A 24142-nucleotide genomic window follows, 5' to 3' on the forward strand; every position below is an offset into this window, starting at 1 on the left:
GTACCCCCACTCCCAAACCCTCGTGCAGGCTCCCTTCTGATAGGGCAGTGGATTTATGAGCAGCTGAGTTCTGGACACGTTTTCTCAGTTTGTGTTTTCCTGTTTGGTTCCTGGCTTTCAAAGATGTGCTCTGAAGCTCGGATAGGAACACTTGGAGCTGGAGAAGACCTGATGCCTTGCATGGTCTGGCCACCTGCCTATGTGAGCATCTCCCTTGCAGCTTCTTTCAGTGATCCCTGATTTTCAGGTGCCAGTGGCTGTTTTACAGATTTGGACAGACTCCTCTTTGCAGTCTGAGATTTTCATCTTCACAACAGTACAGAAGATATTGCTGTGTTTGATAGCTTGGAGCTTGTATTCTCTGCTGTTTCTGTGCTGCAGCAATTGAGCTTTGCAGAGACAATGTGTTTGGGTTGCTCAGTTACTAGATGTAGGTCCATTTGTTCAGTTACTAGATGTAGGTACAGTTTTCCTAACTGTTCTAGCTAGTTTCTGTAATTGCAGCTGTGAATGGGAATTACATGTGAGTTCCAATTCACATAAAATGAATTGTAATAGGCTTATAGGAGGAAGTGTCATTAATACTCTCCTTTGCACCGGAGATTCTTTTTGTTTTCAGTATGAGACTTGAGTTTCTATGTATTTCCTCAAGAAACAAGTGTTTTGCTGCCTCTTTATTTCAGCAGCTGTGTTTGGGTACGTGTTTTGCAAAGTTTAGTATTTTTCTGACAGGGCTACCTTCAGATGTGTGCCAAATGAAACGTGCTATTTGTGCCGCCTGGGTTTGTTTTGGGGAAGAGGGAAGCACGCTGACATGATTGACAGCATCCCTGCAAATCTGCTTGGACTGTGCAGTTGATTCTGCTTGGGAGGTCTTAGAGAATAGACAGAGCAGTGTATTTTGCTTGAAAATGACACAACTCTTTCATTGTATTTCAGGGTGAAGGCTGTCGTACTGTCCCACTCTCTGGACACGTAGGATTTGACAGTTTGCCTGACCAGCTGGTTAATAAGTCAGTTAATCATGGGTTTTGTTTCAACATCCTGTGTGTGGGTGAGTATTTCCATTTTGGGAAGTTCTCTTGCTGAAAAGTTCTCTGCAGCTGGATGTAGCTTGTCAGTGACAGCGTTAACAAGGTAGCTTTGATTTAAATTTCCCCAACTGTTCTATTTTCAGTAACAAGATTTACTGGTGCTCTGGGAAATCCCCGCTGGTGTTCTGCAGTATGGCTTTCTACCAAGCAGTGAAATAAAATGCCTAAAATCACAGACTGTTATTATGATCTTTATTTTCCTAGTATGTTTGAATTTCACATTTTTAAAAGAAAATAGGTACTCATGCCAGAGTACTTTGTTCTGAGGTCTTGTCTGGCTAGGTATTGAATTATTATTATAATTATTTTGACAAAATACTAGTCGTCGCCTCTTAAATCACTAAAAGCTATTTTCTTCTCCTCCCTTCTGTGCATACTTGAATTAAAATTGTGTCTAGCCAAGCCTTAACTGGTCAGACGATTATCCAAGATGCCATGTGTGGATCACAGCTGGGGCCTGGCACTGTAGCAGGACTTGGTGTCAGTCCCTGCATCCCGTCTCACAGGTCTTCCCAGGGTTAGGATCCCAAATAGTCCCTCCTTGGAGGCAGAAGTAAAAACCCTGTATGACTTTGATAGAGTGATTTGGCAATGTGGATAAGGAAATTAATAATAGGGAATTAATAATTGTCTGATTGTTTTACTGATGCTGATCCCCTGCCTCTGGGGAGCAGGAGGTTATTGTGTGGCCATGGCTGCTCAGGGTAAGCCCTGAGATGAGTCTGCAGATGATCCCAGCTGTGCCTGGTGTGACAGAGGGAAGAGAAGCAGCTGTGGATACCTCTTGGGGTAGCTCTGCATGCTGGTGGTCAGCTCTGCATGCACACAGAGCTTTTCTGTCCCCTCCCATGAGAGATGCAACTCTTGGTATGGACCTGGTGTTTGCCCAGGACAGGGTTAAGTCTGAAACAAGAGTAGTGGAGCGAGGAGAGGGGAGCTGAGCCCTGTTAAATGGAGCTGAGAAGAAAATTTTCTGTACAAGGGCATTCCTGTGAGATGATAAACTTTGCTGACAAATGGAGGTCACTGTCAGGCTGAGTCGCTGGTGATTTCCACGGTACGTGAATGTGATATGACCTAGTGAAACTCCTGGCCCCAAGACTGAAGCCTTGAAGAGTTTTCTTTTCCACTTGCAGAGCTGCAGTGTTTTTTTTTACAAGTTTTAGGTGTAGCAGGGAGTGCCTCCTGTGGTTATATGTTCACTTTGATGTGTGGAGAAGAGTTGAATGCCTCTGCTTTCCTCTTTGGAGGACAGAAATGGAATACATTAATCCCTTGTCGATCTGAATGACAAGGACACACCAAGATCAATGTGCATTAGTTATTAATGTCAGTCTTTTATGAATAGTAATAACACAGTCAATCCTGAAATAAAGAAACTTTATAGAAAAAAATTAATAAACTTAATTAGAAAAAGGTCCACAAATCTAGAGTTGAGGAGGCCAGGCTTTAAAGTGGTTTTTAAGAGTTGTCTGGTGTCTCTGTTAACTTGTGGAAACAGAGTTAAACTCTTAAACATCCTGGAGAAAAAACCCAAAAATTCTCAGTTTGTCTGTCATTTGTTCTGTTGGATCTCACTTGGACAGCAGGAGTTTGGGGTGAAAAATTGAAAGAAGAGGGAGAAAATGAGGATTGGAGCAAATAAAAGGACTAGATGAACTGATCCCATAGACAGGCCACTAAGCATGACAGAAGGGCACTTCATTGCCTCCCATTTTTCAGATGTGTGTGGCATCTGTTGGAGGAAAAATCCAATGGCAATTTTACTCTGCATCATATTGGATCTGAGCCACCGATCCCTCCAGCTCCTGGTGGAGAAGCCAAGGAAAGCATCAAAAATGACTCTCAGCAGCACGTCCAGAGTGGAGCAATTTTTAGCTCTTCTCATGCTGAAAGCTGTCTCCCCTTTGAGACTAAAGCCAAAGATAGAATAAATGAGAAAACCTCTCATAAGAAGTTAGGGGTTGTGGATGGTTTCTCTGATCTTTTATTCCTCAGCACAATCATTTTCTTCCTAAAGCTTCTGTGATAAATTGTTAGTTGCCTCTTAGTTCAGTACAAAGGCTGAAGAGGTATTTAATGGCTGAAACTTTCTGTGCTGACTGTATTTCTCAGTGAGATGGGGGAAATAAAAGAGGAATATATATAGGTTTTTAATGTAAACTTGCTCAGTTTTGGCCAGGGTAGATTACAGTTGCATTAGACTAGTATCCCGTTATAAGCAGGATTTTCCTGCTTCTTCTCTTAGGGAACTTGTTCTAACTGGCCTATCCAGTGCAATGAAAAATGGCTATTTAAGTAGAAATACCTTCACTTTCCCCAAGGGTTGTACCAAGACTGCTTGAAGTCTGTCACTCCAAACGACTGAGCCCCGTGGTGTGTGGGAGCTCTCACCAGCTGGAGGAGGGAGGGATGTGCACAGGTTTCCCTGTTCTCCAGCAGGCAGCTCTCTGGGGTGATGAGCTGTACAGCCTGGAAGTTACCCTGTGGTTGTTTTTATGGTCACTGGTGCAACCAGCTGAGGAGATAGCAGGGTTTCTCCAACCAAAAAGCCATCTGTCTCCTCAGCCCTCTCCTGCCCCCTCGCCGCTGGTCCCCTGGGATGGATGGTGGGAGCTGGGTGGTCCTCTCAGATGCTTCAGCATCTTTTGTGAGCTGATGTTGCTCCTCTTGCCTCCACAGCCCAGCCTCTGCCCTGCAGTGGGTGAATTGTGTGGTGTCTCTGTACACCTGTCAGATGAAACGAGCTATTTTTTCCTGTCTCCTTGAGAGATGCCCTTATCAGGCTGAGCTGCCTCAGGGCTTGTCTCAACAAACCTGCTACATTGGATTAGCTCCCATTTCTACACATGAAAAGGCTGTGCATGTGGATACATTTTCTTTAAACTTGAACTGTTTGATATCTGGAGGCACGGTTGTTACTCTTGTGAAGGCCAGGTGCTGCTCTCTCATGAAAGGGTGCTCTTCTGAAAGCTGTTCTATGCCTTTGAACAGGGAAATACTGCAAGGACTTCTCTGTCCTCCCACAGAATTGAATGAAGATCATATGATTGGGGCCTCTTAAATCCCGAGTGATGTGGAGAAGGGGGCCAGTGAGCAGTTGCTTGTTGTTTCACTTATCACATCCTAGGGAAAAGCAAATTAAATCTCCAGCTACAAAAAAAAGGAGGTACAGCTTTTGTGGTGTATAATTCAGCTTACTGCTGCAGGGTGCTTAGGATGCCAAAATTTCTGTGGAAGGAAGAAGCCATGAAGATTCATTCACCACAAAGATACCTGTATTGATTTGGGAAGCTGGGAGCTTGTCCCAGCTGTAGTTTTGCAAGTGATGCTGCTGCTCCATCAATGTGGGATTTGATGAACCATTTCCATAGAGCACTGAAGACACCGTGTGCATGTGCAGCTGGACCAGAGGGCACATCTCAGAACGAGAGGAGGTGTGGGGAGCCCAGCACAGTGACTCTTGCCTGACAGCCTACTGTGGGCATTAAGAGTGGGTGGTGCTTTCTGGGCACTGCTGTAGGGCTGCTGTGTGTCCAGAACCTGGTGTGGTGTCTGTTGCCATTTTTATTTGTTTTTTAATGTCTCTGAAAATCGTGGGTCTTAGCAGCAAACCTCCATCCCATGATGAAAGGCACAACACTACAGCTTCTCAGTAGCTGTCAGAGCTTCCTGGTGTAGAAGTCTACCAGTAAAGGTCACCCTCTGTGCCCTGTCCTCTTTTGTCAGCCCTGTTTCGGGAGAGCAGACCACTGCCTAGTTGCATAACCCCTAAGTACGGTTTTGGAGATCAAATCACGTGTGCCCATAAGCCTGACATCAGGAAATAATCCCCCTGCCAAGGATGCCTCTCACTCGGTCTGTGTACACCGCTGCTTTTTTCACAGTAATTCTGCCTCTTAATCCCCATTCATCATTTCTGCTTTTTGGAGATGATTCCAGTGCTGTTGGCTGGAACAAGCACGCACCACTTTGTCCTTTTCATCAGGCCATCTGTTCCATCTGGACTCCTGTCCTTACAAGTAGCAGTTGGCACCATTCACATCTTCCAGCCAGCAGAAAGTTGCCTCTGTGCGAGGCAGAAATTCCCAGGAGATTCAGAAATCCTCTCTTCTGTCGTTTTGGCCTTCAGAGTAACACTCCTCATATTTAACACAATGAAAAACTTTATTAGCATCTTCAGTCTTTTGCCATCTCATGTCACTTTGTCAGTGTTAACATCGTGTTTCTTTCAGCTGAGACAGTCTTTCCTCTCTTCTCCACTGTCCTCTTCCCTGGCAGGCTTTAATGCTGTGCCATGTCAGTGGGGTCACACAGCTCAGGGGCGGGGGTATCTGCTGGCTCAATGTAATTCTTGGTGTGCAGACTTCACGTTTTACATGCTGTGTTAGTGGCTGAGTGTTTTGTGTTTTAAATGTGAAGTTGTAGGTGTTTGGATGGTCAGCTCCCACCTATGGAAAAATGACTTACCAGTTCAGATCTTACCCTTCCAAAAGAAAAAACTTAGTGTTTGAATTCAGAGTTGCCTTTGCTGGCCCTGTGTAGGTGTCATGAAATAGAATATAAAAGCATGTCCTGCATCTCTTAGGCACTTGACCTGGCCCCTCTGACATTAAAGTCCTTCCTGCTGGAAGCAGCACATTAGATTGATTTAAAGTAGGCAATGATTAACAGGTTCAGGATGTGCTTAAACAATAGTCTTGGCCTCACATGAACATCTTTTGCCCAAAAGAAGGAGGGAGGCAGAAACCAGAGGTGATTTACAGGGTATTTTGTCTGCCTGGAAGTCAGTGTGGGTTACACATGATCTGTGTATCCGCTGCAGGGAGCAGCTCCCTGCCCTGGTCACCACTGCTCCTCCCCTGTCACCCTGTCCTGCAGCCCTGCAGGCTTGGGAACAGACTGCTGGATCTGACCCTGCTCCAGGGCCTTCCAGACTGTGAGGCAACGGCATAGGAGGAGGCTTTGCAGGCTGGTGTGTGGATGATGGTCCCACACCCCAGGGCTGATGGACTCCCCAGCTCTGAGATGTCCCATCCAGGGTTCCTGGCATTCACAGGCGAGCAGCCAGCTCGCTGCTCTGTCCCACCCATCCCTTGGCAGGGGCTCTGGAAATGCTGCAGCCTTCTCAGGCTGTTTAGATTTTTGTCTTTTTTTTACACTGCCGTTTTCCTGGAATCCCTGAGAAAGGCCTGGCAGGTCCTACAGGCTGTCTGCTGTTAACTCTCAAAATCCCTGTCCAAACTGTGGCGATGCTCTGGTCTGCTGCACTTTGTGCACCTGCTGCCTTTTGGGGGCAAATGGTACCTGAGAAGTCCAGGCAATGAGATTCCAAGTTGATGAAGGACTTGCTGGACCAGCTTATTTTTCCAGCGACAGAGGTAACGTTGTGCTTTGCTAGGTCCCCCTGCCTTGCTCTGGTCAGCAGTGTTTTAGGCACAGCTGATGCACTGACATAGCACAAGGGACTGCAACCACACCAGCTCCTGGTGCTGACTCCCTCTTCCCCCCTTCAGATTGCAAATGGGATTGATGCAAAAAGCAACTGGACTGGTGGCTGCTCTGGCCATATGTGGCATCCCTTGGTGATGGAGCACAAGCTCTCAGCTGGCTCCCAGGCAGCTCAGGGTGTATGCTGACTTTGAAATGTTAATGAATCTTGCTGCCTCTGGAAAGGTATTTGATATGTGATCCTGGCAATCAGAGAAGCTCAGTTCCCAGAGCAGGGGATTTGGGCGTTGGAACTGGGTGATCTTTAAGGTCCCTTCCAACGCAAACCATTCTGTGATTTTATGAATCTATGTTTGCCTTGCCCTGCCTATCTTGTAGTTCAGCCCTGAGTGAGAGAAATCCTTTCTGTGGTCAAGAGAGGAATTTGCCTGCTTGAAGGGGTGAGGCTTGGAGATTTGGACATTTGGAAGGGGGAGGATGGGGAGGAGTTTCCCCTTGTTGAATTGGGCATTTCATGCAAGTTTGGATCTGTTGCAGAGCTCTAAACTTACAAAAATAAGAAGCTCTTTTATTCTGAGCAAAGTAGGAAAGGGATGAAGTTGTTTTGGTTGGGAGCTGAGGGCTGGGGGAAGGAGGGAAAGGCTGCTGCAGCCAGACGCAGCCTCCCTGTGCTCCCGCAGCGGGTGGGGTTCAGCCGGCTCCTGAAGTTTCTGCAAAAGTCAGCCGGGCAGCTCAGAAATTGTTGTTTCTCCAAAACACAACAGCCCTCACAGGGCAACAAACCAGACTGCATAGGAAGTCAGATCCTTTGAGCTCAGAGACCTGGCTCCGTTCTCAGAGCTTGGCAAGGGAGGCTGCCCTGTGGAATGCAGGCACAGAGGGATTTGTTTTATTCTTCTTGGGATGTATCTAAAACAAATTTAAGACTAGTCTCTGGGATTTCTCTCTTCCTTCCAGTCAGTGAAATAGTTACCTGTTGATAGAGGGGATCCAAGTAACAGTTCAGTGCTGCAGAAAGTTTGGAAGCAGATTTTGGAATATTGTATAGCTTGTGTAGCTCCTAAGATATGGAAACCAGATACTACCAAAAATGCCCTCTCCCAGTCTAGAAGGCTGATTCCCCAACTCAAGCTGTTGTGAGTAGAAACCCACTGCACAACTTGCTGTAGGACTAGAACCAATTCTCAGGGTTTCTGCACAGTAGGAGACTGCTTCTGTGGCTGCTTATTAAACACATATTGATCTGGAGCAGCTTTTTTTGGAAATGGCAGTAAGCCCCATCCCCCCCCCCTTTTTAATGAAAACAGCATCTTCTGTAGTGTAGCTGTGGGTTTATGCAGGATCTGAATGATGCTTTCCCCTTCGCCTTTTCACCTCTTTCTTTTCATCTCTATTTTCTAACGATATTAATGGCCATTAGACTGTGAAATGTAATTTGCCCAGAATACAGACCTCCCATTGTTCATGGCTTTCTGTTTACCAGACGCTCCCTTGGGAGCATGAGATCTGCTTTCATCTGCTACAATTTCACCCCTGTTAATGGTTGGAAGCTGAAAGGCCAAGCCATATTAATATTCAACTGAACATTTCAACTCTCTTTTTTTCCAACAGGGGAAACTGGCCTTGGTAAGTCCACCCTCATGGACACCCTTTTCAACACCAAGTTTGAAGGTGACCCAGCATCTCACTCACAGCCCGGGGTTCAGCTGAAATCCAGTACCTACGACCTGCAGGAGAGCAATGTCAACCTCAAACTGACTATTGTGAGCACAGTGGGCTTTGGGGATCAGATCAACAAAGAGGACAGGTGAGTGTGGGGGAGAGAGGCTATATCATGACCTAGTTGTTCATGCAAGGTCTCTCCCTGTGCCCTAGGTGGGCCAGACTGCCTTGTACACTTTTCCTGCTTCTTTCTTATGGGTTGTCCTTGTCATCTCTTTGTGATGGGACAGGTAGAAGAGAGGACAGAGGCTGTGGAGTGTCAGCACTGCTTTGGCTATGAGACAGCTTTTCTTACACTGTCAAAGTAATATCTGCCCTGCTGGCAGCCTTCTGCCCAAATTCATCTGGTGGGGAGAGTGGAATGCTCCAGGGCAGCATCTGGGTTTGTTTTGGCTGTGCTGACCACAAGCTGCCAACCAAACCACCTGTGTGGTCTAGTGACCACTTGGCTTAATACCCACTTCTCTGTGTTGCCAAAGGAAGCACGATAAATGTGCAGTGAGATACCCAGGGGAAGTGTGTCTGGCAGCTCACATCCCAGCATGGCTGGACTGTGGTGGTTAAGGGATGTGCAGTTCCAGCAGGCAGTCTCCAAGGTGCATCTTCACAGAGACATTGCTGATGGGGTTTGCTTTGTTGTGGGTCTGTTAGGTGTTTTTTTTTAAGCTGTGTTTAAGATGCACTGATGTCCTTTATGTTATGAGTCTGAAAGGCTCTGTATTTCAGAAGGCCTTGGAAGGGTGCTACAGGAATTTCCTGCCCAGAGCACTGGGCAAAGGTAGTACTGAATGGAGCTGTATCTTCCACCAGCAGGACTCAGGGCTGTGAGAGCAGCAAACCATTCAACCCCTGAGTGCAAGCAAGGGTTACACACTGCTGCAAATGAGTCTACATGATCCTTGCTTTAGAAAGTCTCTCACCCTCATATTTCAAAGTACGAGAGTCCTCTTTCCCTGGAGAGGATGATGTGTCTCCTGTCCTCTGCTGAATCTCAGTACTGTGTTTTGACAAACAGGCTGCTAGAGTCTGATGTAGGACCACATCTCCGTGTCAGTAGTGTAACTCTAAAATTTGTTGTGGGTGGAGAGGAAGGGAGATGGAGAGAATTGGTCTCAGGAAGTGAATTCTAACAAGCAGCTTGTTTCTTAAAAGCAAGCAAAGGAGCACTGTCTGTTTTTCTCTCCGACTGTGAGATGTATAGCTTTTTTTTGTGTTCCTTTCACCAAAGCTATAAGCCCATCGTTGAGTTCATTGATGCTCAGTTTGAAGCCTACTTGCAAGAAGAACTGAAGATAAGAAGGGTCCTGCACAACTACCATGACACCCGCATCCACGCCTGCTTGTACTTCATTGCTCCGACGGGACACTCGCTGAAATCCCTGGACTTGGTAACAATGAAGAAGCTCGACAGCAAGGTGGGCACGTTTAACTCTTATGGGACAGGCTTGCTGTTTGCATGGTGGAAAGGCTGCTGCTTTTCCAGAGCATTTCCCCACCTTGAATAGCCCTTCTGGTGGAAGTGACTGGCTTGGCAGATAAATCCTGTAGATTTATTGATCGCTTACAATTTTTTGAAGGTTGTTTTGCAGACTTGGAAAAACTCCCTGGAGCAAAGTTGATTACTTTGTTCCTCTGTTCTTTTCTAGGTGAACATCATTCCCATCATTGCCAAATCTGATGCCATTTCCAAGAGTGAGCTGACCAAGTTTAAAATTAAAATCACAAGTGAACTGGTCAGTAACGGGGTTCAGATCTACCAGTTCCCAACAGATGATGAATCGGTGGCAGAGATAAATGGGACAATGAATGTAAGTGACTGGGTGCTTCCTCCTCTCATAGAACAGCACTGTCAGCATAGGGGTTGGTGGGCCATATTGGGGTGTTTCTTAAATCTGCTTTCCCTTTTTATTTTGTGTCTTAAAAACAGGATTTCACAGAGATCCCCTCCTTGTAGGGTCATCCTAGACTAGCAGAGCCTTGTGGTTGGCTACTGACTCTCTGGTGGGCTTTTCTATTCAGAAAACAGACTTTTAACCCCCTCCTTGTCCTCATGCATGTCTGTTGAGGGACATGTAGGAAGCTAGACAGACAGTGAGGCCTGGCTGTGCAGGGCAAGGACAGTCCTGGGTTATGGATTAATAAGATGAGTGTTACCTGTCTGGTGTGAGGGGCAGACTGTCTGCACACATGCACCTCTGCTCCTCACCCTGTGTTCTTCTCAACAAACAGTTCTGCTCTCCTGGACTGGTGTTTCCTGGAAAGTCCTGCCTCTATGGATGTCTCCTCTTGCCTATGGCTGTCTTTGCAGCAGAGCCCCTTCACCTGGCCAGCTCTGGGACTCTTGTCTGCATTGAATTCCTGTTTTATTATTGATCCAGGTTCTTAGCTAGGTCATGGTCTGGTTTGGCCTTTTGGCTCTGTTGCTGTTGGCCAGAATGGGTGGACAGGGAGTGCAACGAGGCTGATTGGAACAGTGATGTGAGAAATAAAACACAAGGGTGGGACCAGAGGCCCAGGCAGCCCAGTGGCCCTTCTCTTCTGCTTTTGGTCACTTTGGGAGTACACAAGAAGAGAGGGAGTGTGTACAACTTTCTCTGGTGTCTAACACTGTTAGCTCAAGAGTTTCTCTGTATTTCTGTCCCATGTCCTGCCATGATGTCCTGCCACCAGTAAATTTCCAGGATCTGGTGGCAAGGAGTTGCACAGGTTAACCAGCAGTGTGTGAAAACCAATACACAGCTTGGTCCAGACATGCCTTAAGGTGCCTGCAAGTGCTCATTCTGGCTCTGGCCTGCACAGCATGGTGGGTGCCTGTCTGTGGTTCCTTGAAGAGGGAGCAAACTGTCCCTTGGCCCCTCTGGCAGTGCATCCTGACCATGGTCCCGTTTTACAGAAGGCCTTTTACAGGAAAGCAAGTAGGGGAAGTTGCTTCACTGCTGTTGATGTAGTACAGGTCTACCTGATGTGCTTTTGTGTCACCTCTTGATCTAATATTAAAGAGTATTCTGGAGAGGCCTAAAAGAAATATAAGGTTTGTCCTGATGTCAGTGGTGGTTTCCTGGTCAGAGTGGTTTTGTGATGGTATCTTTTTTAGTGCTTAATGCTCTCACTGTGTAAGAATAGAGTTACTGCTGGAAGCAAAATGCAACATCACTCCATCCTCAAGGAACCAGAGGTGTGATGATAAAGGGAGAAGTCCTTCCCTCTCAGCCCTTCTCTGCTCGTCTTTCCTTTTAGCCATTCACATGTTCCCTGGGAGGGAGTTGCTGTCTGGGGCAATGTAGACATTTTGGGTTGTGTCAGTTGCTCACAGAGAGATCAGCTCTTTAATCCTCCATTGAAATCATATCAGTCAGAATTACCAGGTTTATGGGAACTAAGCAGGCCAGAATCTGAATCTGATCAAGGCAATTTTGCAGGCCTGGAAAACTTGTATCCAAATAGTGATTTTATTAGCAACATAAGACAAATCTGCTTATGCTTCAGGGCAGGGGATGAGCTTGTGGAGGGACTGAGACCATTAAAAGAGCCAGGATGGGTTGATTTAGGTTGACAACTTAAATTGCCAGTTTTAGTCATGTTTAAAATTGAGGAATGGGGAACTTTGATTTAAATAGGTTGCCTTAACCTTGTGTTTGTACTCCTCTACAGAAAGCTTAATTGTCTTTGCCTGTTACAGATCAACATCTTTGAAGGGTTATAAATGTAGTTTTCATAATTAAGTAGTGCTTCTTGCTGACCATCAACTTCTCTGGATCAGTTACTTTTTTCCCATAAAGTATATATATACAAGTTCAGAGAAGACACTGTCCAAATTCATTAGGTCTCTTCCCATCTAGATTTTATTCTTGCATGAAATCAAATCAGAAAAACAAGCTCTCCTGTTCTTTCAACTCCCTGATGGCTTTTCCATTTTGAATTAGTTAGTCTAATTACTGAAAAAAATATTCTCCCTGCACCTGCTAGTTAAATGAGATCACATGCAGCTGTGTGAGCTGTCCCACATGGTGGGAGCTGGGAACTTCCTTTGCTAATGGAAAAAGGGAATCACCAGCACTTTCTCCCTGGCAAAGACAGCAACTGGACAGTTGGTGCCTGTGGAGGAAGAGTCTCTGCTGTTGAGGGTAACCAGGTCCATTGATGGCCGAGGTTCAGGCTGTGCCTGTGTGGCCATAGCACAGTGTATCTGCCACTGCCTCAGGCTTCTCCTCTTGTTCCTATTGCTTGCTTTGTCCATTGGAAAATCCCCTTACTTTGCTCTCCCAGAAGCCTGGATACAAAGTGAACAAAAAGCATTAACAGCTGTGGGAGAAGCCAGTCATGGGATGCTCCTCATGGACAGTCCGAAGAAGCCAACAGGGAAGTCCGGAAGCTCTCCCTCAGAAGCAGCAGGATGTGAAGAGGAGAGAAGTAGGCACCTCTGGTGCCCCATCAGGCTGACCACTAGCCCCACTTATTCTGTGTGTCCCATGTGAGAGCTGGGAGGCTGAGCAATACAAGTGGAAGAACCCATCTGTGTGAGTGCTTGCTGGCAGTTTTGCTGTATTTACAGTTTGACTCTATGAGCCACACTCTGAGAGCAGAAAACATAATCTGTGAAATCTTTTGCTTGTATCAACTGTCATGAACTTGTCCAAGTTTTCAGATAAGCTATGGAATTCTCTTGCCTGTTCTTGAGAGCAATCCAGGGTCACTGATCTTCCACGTGGTTGGTTTCCTGGGCCCCTTTCAACTGCCCAGAACTCAGCACACTTTAAAAGCTCTCTAGCAAATGTCACTGCACGAAACTCAGCAGAAGGGCTTGGTGCAGGGAGCTGGAACTCTCATTTTTAAAGTGCTGAAACTTTGCACTGGACTTCTTTGCAGCTTGGCAGAATGCACAGTATTGTTCCCAAGAGCAAGTGGAGGTGTGGACAAATCTCACTTACTGCGCCACAGAAAAGTGCAGCAAAGTATGATGGCAGTGTTGGGGGTTTGCCCGGCTGCCTGAGTCTGGGGAATGAGGGGACTGTAAGGTGAGGTCTTCAGAGCTTAGATAAGTGCTGGGAGTGTTTCTTTTCCAGTTTTGCTGAGCTTGCACTGGGCAAATCTCTTCGCATTCTTCAGAGACTGTCTTTACTGAGAAATGACTGGTTTTGATTTCTGAATTTCTGAAAAGCACATCTCTCTTGTGAGCCCCAGGGAATGCAGAGTCATTCCCAGCTCAGCCTGGGGCACACCTTGGGGCACACGTGGCCATGGAGGCTGACCCTGTGCAGGGACACATTCAGCCCTTCCTCACCAGGGCTGAAGCAAGCGGGGAGGAAGGAGCTGTTCTCTGGGGGTGAAGGATGGACTTCTATCTCATGATCCGATGGAGCAAGGAGTCTTGTGCTCCAGTGTGAGCCAAGGGAGTGGAGGGGGGATAAAAAACCAAGAAGGCTCCAAGACCTCTTACTGCTTCTGTGCTTGTGCAGATGTTCTCCTCAGCCACGGCAGCCCCGGGACAGCACCGCAGTCAGCGCCGCGCAGCACATTGTTCGAGCTGGCATTCTGATGCCAGTCTTGACTGGCTCATCTCACCTGAGACCCTGTGGCTGGGAGGATCAGCCAGGTAGAGGATATAGAGTGGTAGCACTAACAAGGTTTCCAAAAAGGACCCACCCTGCTCCCCCTTTGTCTTGGGCTAGTGGCCAGTGACTAGACTCCCTGAGATTAGCGTGTGCGTAATGACTGTTCTGCTCAGTGGCTGTGCTAATCTCTGTGTGCTGGCAGGTCAGCCAGGTGTGAGAGGGACTAATGTGGGTATCATGAAATGTGTTCCAGGCCCACTTGCCATTTGCAGTGATCGGGAGCACGGAGGAGCTGAAAATAGGAAACAAAATGATGAAAGCTCGTCAGTACCCCTGGGGCACAGTGCAGGGTGAGTTGAGCCCTGGGATTTTCATGGCATGAATGGTGACATGTATGCAAGTGGGCTCTTGTAAAAGGAGGAAAGGCCTGCTGGACTTTATTATCTCATGGGGAATTATCCTTTGCTAAATCCTTGTGTCAGGCCTATAGCGACAGTTTGCTCTGCTCCAAAGGGCTGTTAAACCTGCTGGAGGAGTAGACAAGTGGGGAATATGGGAAGAGATCTTTGTTTCTGTCCCCACCTTAGTGCTTACCGTGTCTTCTTCCAGTGGAGAATGAAGCTCACTGTGACTTCGTGAAGCTGCGGGAGATGCTGATCCGCGTGAACATGGAGGACCTTCGTGAGCAGACCCACACCCGCCACTACGAGCTGTACCGGCGGTGCAAACTGGAAGAGATGGGGTTCAAGGACACTGATCCAGACAGCAAACCCTTCAGGTGAGATCCTAGAGGAGACAGGAGAGCCTCAGAGAGGCATTGCTGGATGTGCCGCGTGCTTGTGTAAGTGTGCGTGTCCTTGGGAGAGCATGGAAAGAACCAATGCAGCAAGAAAACCTGCCAGGTCTGATAAATCCAATTCAGCAAAGGTACTGGCTGAGTGAGAGAGGGTGAAAACACGGGGAGCATGTGCAGGACTGACTGAAACTGCAAGTATAAGAGGAGAAATATCTGTGCTGCAGAGACACAGCAGTGTTCCTCTGAGCTAGTGTTTGTTGCCGGTGGGTTTCTTTGAATTGCCCAACATTCAGCATACAGAAAAGTGTAACAGACCCCAAAAATTATTGGACAAAAAAAGACCTCGGGCACACGTGGGTGAGTGAGTAGCAAATGTGTTGTGTTCAAGCAATATTCACAGTGAGGGCCTGATTTCAGAAGGTCAGAGGAAGCAGAGTTTGTTCCAAATGATATCACTGGACTTTCCTTTCTTTTTAGCTTACAAGAAACTTATGAAGCCAAAAGAAATGAGTTTCTGGGGGAACTGCAGAAAAAGGAAGAGGCAATGAGGCAGATGTTTGTCCAGAGGGTCAAGGAGAAAGAAGCAGAGCTGAAGGAGGCTGAAAAAGAGGTGAAGACTGCAGTACTTGTCTCTTCATGGTTGTGAGTGATAGATTCACTTCCAAGTAGGTAGTTGCTGCCAAAGCACTTTCTGCAAAGTGGGGTTTAGGACTTTCTTATCAAGAAGTCTAAGGTTTAACTTGGATGGGGATGTTAAGGTGTTCATCCTGTAGGACAGAACTGAATCACAGTGTTTACTGAGTACAGCTTACTGCACCAGGAAAGGGCCATAGACTTGATTCTGATGGAGAGGTGCAGCGTGGCAAAAGTCAAGGAGAGAAGCAGCCCCTGAATAAACTTGTTATACAAAAAGGATACCCATACAACTTCATTAGCATTGTGAAAAATCCATTAATTTACTGACCTTTAAAGAGGAATAAGGAAGAGACTCCTGGAAATGGATTAGGGATTTTTTTACAATTATGCTCTCTCAATCCTCTGTTCTTAGTGTGCACAATGATGCCTCACTAGAACACTGCCTGGTTTGTGAGTTGTTGTGGAAGGAGACTGTTCCCTGCTCTTGTCTAGGCACTGTCAGCTCAGGAGCTAGAAATTATGTAGAGACCAATAGAGACTTGCAGGCTCAGGTATCAAGGGATCCTTCCATCTTCCTCTTTTCCTGTGCACAGAGTATCTGGTAGTGCTGGGTCCTCCTCACCTCTCTCCTTTCCCTTTAGCTGCATGAAAAGTTTGATCGCCTGAAGAAATTACATCAGGATGAAAAAAAGAAGCTAGAGGATAAGAAGAAGTCTCTGGATGATGAAGTAAATGCATTTAAACAAAGGAAGACAGCAGCTGAATTGCTTCAGTCTCAGGCTCAGCAGGCTGGAGGATCGCAAACTCTTAAAAGGGATAAGGAAAGGAAAAAGTAAGTTGCTAACCCAGTGGCATTTGCCTTTTGGTAATGGTTCTCCTTTACTAATTTTCTGGGTGTTCATATCTCCCTTCCAACATAGCCAGTCCTTATCATGGGAAGGTTTGCAGCCAGATCTAATGCCTAGTAAGGCTGAGCAGTAGCTGGAAGCGTTTAACCTTCAGCTGTCATCCTGAAGAGCTGGGAGCAGTGCTAACCTCCCTCATTGCCTGCTGACAGCACGGGAGAGGATGAACTTATTTTTATTCCCCTAGATTCCCTGCTCCTCCCCTGGTCTGTCAGTGCTTGTAATGAAGTGGAACCATGCTAGCTGCCAAGGCGAGGGTGTGGGTAGCAGGGGTGTTCCTCTACCCCCAGAGAGGAGCATGTCCTGCCTTAGATTCTTACTTGTTCAGGTTGGGAAAAAACTCAGACTGTGAAAAGTCTTGACTTATGGAGCCTGCAAAATGTAAGGCTGCAAAATGAGGGGACAGGTTACAGCACCTTGTTAGCACTAGTATTCTTCTACAGTCCTAAATCAGCTTTTTGCCCTCCACATAAGCAGTGGGAGTTACTGCATGGCTTTAGCAGGGGTTCCCTGTGCCAGGGACTGGTGTTTCAGGATCCACCCCCTCGTAAGGGTCCTGGGATCTTGGCAGTGCCTCTTAGGGGCCTGGGCTCTTGAAGCTCTGCAGTTGATCAAGAGCAACCAGCTGTACAGTGAAACAGTGCTCCCAGTTCTCCCAGCATTGAGCAGTTCTTCCCACTGGGGTACATTTCCCAAAATGAAGCACTGTGCCACCTGGGTGAGTGTACAGACAGTGGTGCAGAGACAAAGGAGTCTGGTTTTGTACCACTGCCACAATCCCCCCTCTGCATGTCCCTGGGGCAAATCCAGAGCAAATCTTGCCTGCACTATGCAGTCTCAAATACATGAGGAAGTGCTGTTAAATTGGACAATATGGGATGTGCCCAAAGAGCTGACAGCATTGTTTGTCAGAGAAAAAGCCCATGACCGTTAAGCTTGGAATCAAATGAGACAGGAGAGAAACACCCAATAACAAAAATGAGATCCTGGTTTAGTCTTTTAATTTTGAACTGGAGCTGCTTCTATGTCAACATTCTTTTCTGATGAGTAATTAGCATTACCCTTTTCTCACTAGTCTGTTCCTTTTTCCACTGCCTATGTTGATTTGCTCATTTGAATTACCTTCAGGGGGTTTTAGTATCTTTTCATGCTGAGGAGTCTGAGACTGACTAGGAGCAGACTTCTCTCCCCAGCCTGGACTGTGTAAGGAATACACAACTGAGTTCTTTCATGCTTATAGCTCTCAGACATCTGGTCACTCAGGACTGCAGACTTCAGCCCTGAGATTAGTCAGGGTCAGGAGTGCAGAAAAGGGAAACAAGATGCCCTATAGTATCAGCAAATAGTTGCTGTGGCCCGAGTCACACTCTTGTTCCTTGAAGTGCTTCTGATCTCAGAAGAGCTCCTTGACACCAAGCACACTGATATGGTAAAGCTTTGGTACTGTCCTGGTCATTTAAGGGCACAGAAAACTCCATGACAGAGATGGGTCAGTGCTTCAGTACGGCTTGGGAAGATAGTAGGGGGCTTTCCTCTCCTCCGGGAAAATGGCTGTGTTAGAAATGGTGCTGCTTTCTTTGCTCTGTAACCTCTCCAGTTGTCCTTAATAATCCATTTCAGTATTTAGATCATAAATTTTCCTCAACAATCCATGAATTTCACAAGCTGTAGCTTAATTGTAGCTAGTTCACTACTGTCTGGCAGTACACTAGCCTTTTTCTTTCACAGGTGACTCCTTTAAACCTAAGCTCTGTAATTTGCACTAATCATGACTTAGTTTATTTTTGTTGTTTTTGTTGTGACATCATTATCATCATCATTAGCTCTTTACCTGTGTGCTGTTTTACAGTTAGCTGCTGTTTGGCTGCATGGTGCATGAGGCACATTGTCCTGGTAAGCGTCATTAACTAATAGAGCCTCACAGTGGGATCAAGTACCCTTCCTACAAAAGGGAAGGGTAAAAGAAGCCTATAAGTATTATCTCTGTCTTCCTCTGCTTTCACCCTCACAATATGTGCTCTACCAGTTTCTCTCTACATATGCAGTTGTAGAAAAGGGATGTAATTGTCTTCAAAGGTTCTGCAAAGTAAAATGCAGAGACTTTGTATTAGGATATGAAACATAAAAAATAAGGATTAGGTCCTTTTCCTTTTAAATCTTCCCAGCACTTTGTTGGCTCTGTTCTCTTTATTCCATCTCCCTTAGAAATAAATTATATTCTTTAATCACACAGGCCATGTTGATACTATGGCAACAATTGCTATGGAGATGTGGTGCTGATGATACAGCCCAGCCATCCATGTAAATACTTCTTCCCTTTCTCCTCCTTCCCTCCCACCCCTCCCAAGTTGTAGTGTTAACTCGTGGTTACAGTGAAGGTGAAGGTAGATCCCCCTCTTCATATACTAACAGATAGTAAAGTCTGCCAAGCCTAGAGCTCTCCTTTGTCCCAGGGCACCAGAGAATCACCAGACTCTCTGTGTGTATGTGTGTGTGTGTGTGTGTGTGTGTGTGTGAGGGAACATTAAAAAAGCTACTGCTGAGTAACCAAACCAGTGTTCACCTGCTGACTGATTATAGTTGGTTGTGCAAAACCACAAGGGATAATGGGTTGAGCATTAGCAGGTAATGAAGGCTCTGAAGAGAGACTGAGAGTCTTTATGACACTTTTAGGAGGCAAACAGGTCACCCATGGATTGTCTGTTCAGTTGTAGCAGGCAGGCACAGACCCACACCCCTGGGAGCCGTGCCAAGTGTGCCCATGGCCAGGGTAAGGATAGAGGTAGAAGGAGGGCTTGCTCAACTTGTGTCCAGAAAGCCTGCCAGAGAGCACTTAGCCCCTGAATAAGGCTGGCATCCAAGTGCCTCAGGAGTTTTGCCAAGGTGTGGAGAGTTCCCACTGCAGGAGAGCCCTGTCAGGGCTGTTATGCTGTGAGTCTGCTCTGCTCCAGTTGCAGTGACTGTCACTGTCTCTGCCTGCATGTGAGCAGGGGTGTGAGGTGGCCACAAAGTCATGGCCAGGCTTGTGGAACAGATAGGGCTGCCTGAAAGGGTTAACAAAGCCAGCCCTAAGCAAGGGCTGCAGTGCAGAGTGCCTACATCTATTGTAAAAGGAAGGGTCATTTAAACACAGATACATAAGAAATGACCCTGCCTGGCAGGAGAGCAGCATCCTCATTAGGGTTATTAGTTAAACTGCTAATGACAGTCGTCTACTTACAGCTAGGTTGAGTGTGTTTAATTGAGTCTTTTTAATTTGTTGTTGATTCTCTGGTGAGAGGAAAAAGGAAGCTTCCACAGGAATGTCTTGCTTCTTGACAGAGCAGCAATACTCATTATCCAAGGCAAGGATTAGAGCACCCGAGGCTGAGGTGTGCAGGCCTTTCAGAGAAGTGACCTGTTGGAACATCAGCACTTAACTATAAAACTATAAAACACTCTGAAAACTCAGCCTCGAGTCCACCCTTCCCTGCAGACAAAGCTAAGACTGACATTCCCTCCTGAATTGTCTAGACTAAATTATGGTCTGCCCTTAAATAGGTAAAGCTGATTCCAGGATTCCTACCCTCTTAGCTCCACCAAGGGAAATGGAAAAGCAAGTAAACATTACGCTGTCAGTGAGAGGCATTTCAATGTAATTTAAATGGGACCTTCCACTTAACAGAAGAGCTTCAGAAGGGTCTTGCACTGCCTCGAACTGGAGCTTGCAGTCGTCTTGAGCTGTCCAGTTGAATCAATGTACCGGTAACTGCAAAACAATGAAAAGAACAATTCTCTCCTTATCAGACTTTGAATGTGAAAAAATAAGCTCAAGGAATAACTGTTCATTCTGGTGCTGAGTACGAAGGCACGGCTAAAGTGCAGTTAGAGTGAACATTGCTGATTTTTGTTGGGTTTGGATTGCTTTTGGCAGCCCTCTTAACTGTACACTGTTGTGTGCCGGGCTTTGAATCAAATGAAGCTCTTTGTTCCCGCTACACAAATGCAGACAGTGCCTTTTTCAATGAGCATTTGTTGTTGCTAAATTAAATATGTATATATGGTACTTTCCCAGAATTCAAAAAAACACTCTCCATATTGATCCATAAAGTATTGCAGGGCTCCACTGTTTTGCATGAATACAAACAAGTCACAGTTGATGAGTTCTGTATCTTGCAAAACTGTGAGAGGATTGTTTTAGAAAATAAATTTGGTTCATCCCACTGCTGAGTGTGTGCGTGTATGCATGTGTGTGTCTGCATAAAGCATGTTCTGTAGTCAAATTAAACATCATTAACACTTAGCAGCATTTCTTTTTGTGTGTGTGTGTGTGTGTTAGGAAACATTCGTATTTTTATTTTGGATTTTTTTTTTTTGTCATTAATCCATAAAACCATTAACCTGCCTTTTTCTTTCATTTTCAGTCCGGGTTTCCTGTAGAGCCTTTCCCTTCGCACCAGAGGCGAATGCCCCACCCCCGGTTAACACGCGGCTGTGCCATTGTGCCTGTTTGCTCACCTTTGCCCATTGCTCCCCCCTGTGCTTAAACTCTGGTTTAAGTGAGAGCCCCGGGCTGTTGTGGTTGTCCCTGTGAGGAACTCGAGCTGCCCAGAGGTGCTCGTTGCTGATTCCCAGTGCTCCTGTGTGTGTGCCCTCTTCCCGTTGCTCAGCTCTTTGTCCCTGCTCTGTGCTGTGCCAGGGCTGCTTGAGGGGTGCATTTACCTCCCGTGGTGGGACCCCAGATGCTGCCATGGGGTGGGATGTGCTGTCTCAAGAGACTGGCTGCCCTCTTCCTTATTAATTTGCTGTGCCTAACCCCTTGTTACCCTCTGTGCTGCCCTGTGTGACTCATATAATTTTCAAGGACTTTTTGCAAAACTTGACATCCTCACAGGCATGGGCCTGAGTCCAAACCTCTGGTCCTCAGGCTTGGGGAATTCTCAAATTTGGATCCATGGTTTGCAACTAAGTGTTCTCTGAATGCTGCAGGGGTCACGAAGGATCTCTTGCCTTGTCTCCCTCTCATTGTGCTGGCCTGGATGCACATCCTGGATCCAATCTCAGGGAAAGCTGGACACCTTGCTGTACATATCAGTGTTTGTGAAGAAAGACGTTGCTGTTTCTTTGACTTTCTTCTCAGTGATTCCAGCAATTTCTGGTTTTAATGCAAAAACCTGTATGTTTTTTAGCTGGCATCCATTTAAAAGTGTACAGATGTTGGCAGGTTGCTTTTCATATTTTCTATTCAGCAAAAGCCTTGTTTTTACTGCAAGATCTGCACTAAAAAGGAGGGTGTTTTGCTCACTGGGCCAGGAGTTCACTCTGGCCAAGTGCAACTGTGGTTTGCCTGCAGGTGTCTCCTCTGTGTATTTCTGGCTGAGTTTTGTTTTTAAATAAAGAGTTCATCAGACAGTGAATTCTGGTTAACATTTACTTCTTTTGTTTTTTGTTTTCTTTGCCCTTCTTTTACAGTAACCCATGGCTCTGTACTGAGTAATTACCCCAGAATACAATGGGCTGGAATGGACCTTCATTTACTTGTTAAATCGGAGGGTCTAATAAAACGTGACAGCATTTCAGCTGTGACCTTTCCAGGGTGTTACCCTTGCTCTCTCCTTGTTGTGATTCTGTCTTTCCTATGTACTCATGGTTATTGCTTTTATTAAACAATGTAAAATCAGTGCTAACAAGGTTTCGGATGCTGCAACTTCCAATCCTACCATACTTTTTTTCCCTACAATTAATGGATTATCCTTTTTCCTGGTCTCTCTCTACCTAGATAGATAAGGGATAGGGAAATAAGTTCTGTGAGTTATTTTTGCTGGCAAAATAACAACACAGTTTGAATGTATTTATTGGTGATGTTAAAATGACAACACCACCTTAGTTTAATTATCACATAGTTTAGAGATAAAGCACTCTTTTCTCTTTAAACTTGGTGTCATTTTCATGGCTTCATCTATCCTTTAAAATTTTCTTTTATTTTTTTCTGTTGCTAGTTCATGCTCCTTGAAGACTAGCATGTAAATCCTCATTTCCATTTCAGAGTTCCTTGTTGTGACCCTGATTCTTCAGTCGTGCTGTGGGCGGGCTCAGTGCTCTGTGTGTGGGGGTGAATCCACACGTCCTGCCCCTGCTGAAAGATCAGGATGCATTGCTGCCAAACAGCCTCAACAAAAACCCTCCAAACCCTGGGTTTTTAGGAGATAAGCTCATGTCAGGCCTAGCCCTGATAGGTGGTCTTGTTTTAGTGCAAGCTGCTGCTCAGAGTTTTCCTGGAGAAGTGCTCTGGGTGATGCCAAAGGCCCATGAGCAGTTCCAGCACAGTGCCAGCCCAGCTCTTGCTCGCAGCAGCAGCTGCCCAGATCACACTAAGGTCTGGCCTCCGTTTCCAGCAGTCAGGGCAGTCCAAACTCTTGATTGCAATGTATTTTCTCAGGTATTCTGTTTCACCATAAACACAGTTTCATATCCCATAGAACTCTTTGATTGCTTTGTGGTTCGTTTGGGGGGTTTTAGGAAGTTAAAATAATTTGAATATTTACTTCTTCCCCTACTGTTGCATGTTACCCTGCTCCCCAAACCAGTCAATATCAATCTGCCAAGGATTTCTAGATTACCTGCTAAATAACCAATGTTGCTTTTTTTACCTTACTGCAGGTCATTGACTGTTCTTCCTAACCATTTGCCTTATTAGAAAGTTATTTAAAGTTATGCAAAGTCTTTAAAAAGACTTTAAAGAAAAAAGGGGTTTTATATGTGTGGTTTCTGAAGTACTTGAGGGTGCCACAAGGAGATGCCATCTCTCCTCTGTCAGCTGTTTTCATGTTGCATCTCTTTTTCTTGCTTTTTGAGTGTCTTTCTCTTTTTTTGCTAATCTTCTGGTTTTTTCTCTTTTTTTCCCCTTTTCTCTCTCTGTAGCTTTTTTTAATCTGTCTTCGCCAGCTGCACTGTGTCTGAGGGAGAAGACTGCCACTTCTAGAAGAGTTTAAGGGTCTTATGTCTGGGGAGGGGGGAACAAATCTTCAGTGTTAGTGTCTTGGAAAGAAGCTCTTTTACTGACTTGCATGATACCTAAAATTGAAGTGTCTTGTAATTTGTGTGACAAGACAGGGTGATATGGGGGGAACTGATTGTTACCTGGGATTTTGAAGAGCGACAGAAATGTCATGTTTGGACTAATGATGTAGCGAATACATTTTCAAACGTTGTTATGGGCATATTTTTTTTCTAATGTTGTCTTTAATAATATAAATGTCGTGGGCTTCCCTGAGGTGTGAAGCCTAAGGAATATTTTCAATATGCTATTGTTTGACTGGTTTTGGAAACCGTGCATTCGAGAATCAAAGGAAATATGAACATGGTGCAACTTACTCTGTTGGCAGCCACAAAATATTTAATTTTATCAAAGAAATAAAGTAAGAACTGTGTGTTTTCATTGGTGTCCTCCTGTGTCTCACCACCCTGTTAAACAAGCCTGGTGGACGTGGGTCAAGTGGTACTTTCTTTTTCCTAACTGCACCTCCTCCTGTTCTTTAAAGTTAGGGAAAGCTGACAGTACCAGGAGGGAGAGGCGGTGCTGGGGGCTGGTATAACCATCACAGCAGCCCCTCCGCACCCTGTGAGCTGGTCCAGAAGTGCCGGACCAGCCCCGTCCTGCCCTGCCCGCTCCCCGCATGCTTCCAGAGCCACCTCCCCATCCCGGCCCCCTTCCCTTTTTACACATGGAACTGCACCGCGTATATTTACATGGCAAAACACCGAGGAACCGGCACTGTTCCGCCTGTGACCTTTCTAACTTTCATGTCAATTTTAAATAAAAAATTACGAAAAGCCAGCGCGCCTGCTGTGGTTTGTGTTCGGGGCTCCCGCCGGGGCCGGGGCAGTTCCAGACCGTCACAGGGGAGTCAGAGCCCGGCGGGGACGGTGGTCGGCAACGCCGGGGGCAGGGCGGGACCCGCGGAGAGACGGAAGGGAAGAAGGGAAGAAGGGAAGGGAAGGGAAGGG

General features: G+C 46.1%; 1 protein-coding gene across 3 annotated transcripts; it reads left to right on the forward strand.

Annotated features, from left to right (window-relative positions):
• Window positions 1-23573, forward strand: SEPTIN6 (septin 6). 3 transcript variants are annotated; one of them, XM_008930685.4, is made up of 10 exons: window positions 1-201; window positions 940-1054; window positions 8157-8352; window positions 9496-9682; window positions 9914-10075; window positions 14073-14169; window positions 14429-14597; window positions 15093-15225; window positions 15893-16083; window positions 21608-23050. In XM_008930685.4, the coding sequence occupies exons 1-10, from the start codon at window positions 124-126 to the stop codon at window positions 21630-21632; spliced, it is 1353 nt and encodes a 450-aa protein (XP_008928933.2). In that variant the 5' UTR covers window positions 1-123; the 3' UTR covers window positions 21633-23050. The 3 variants fall into 3 exon arrangements, with proteins under 3 accessions (XP_008928933.2, XP_017926227.1, XP_008928934.2); XM_018070738.3 differs by lacking the exon at window positions 21608-23050 and adding an exon at window positions 20560-21601; XM_008930686.4 differs by lacking the exon at window positions 21608-23050 and adding an exon at window positions 23057-23573 and having other exon boundaries at window positions 6-201.
• The last annotated feature ends 569 nt before the right edge of the window (window positions 23574-24142 follow it).

Source organism: Manacus vitellinus, unplaced genomic scaffold, assembly GCF_001715985.3.
Source record: "Manacus vitellinus isolate BGI_N305 unplaced genomic scaffold, ASM171598v3 scaffold_19_pilon, whole genome shotgun sequence".
Lineage (NCBI taxonomy): Eukaryota > Metazoa > Chordata > Aves > Passeriformes > Pipridae > Manacus > Manacus vitellinus.

Excerpts from the sequence above, each read along its gene's own strand:
- SEPTIN6 (XM_008930685.4), top strand. The coding sequence starts at position 124 with ATGTGCTCTGAAGCTCGGATAGGAACACTTGGAGCTGGAGAAGACCTG. Across the intron at positions 9,683-9,913 it reads TGAAGAAGCTCGACAGCAAG|GTGAACATCATTCCCATCAT; the intron begins GTGGGCACGTTT and ends GTTCTTTTCTAG. Across the intron at positions 10,076-14,072 it reads AGATAAATGGGACAATGAAT|GCCCACTTGCCATTTGCAGT; the intron begins GTAAGTGACTGG and ends AATGTGTTCCAG.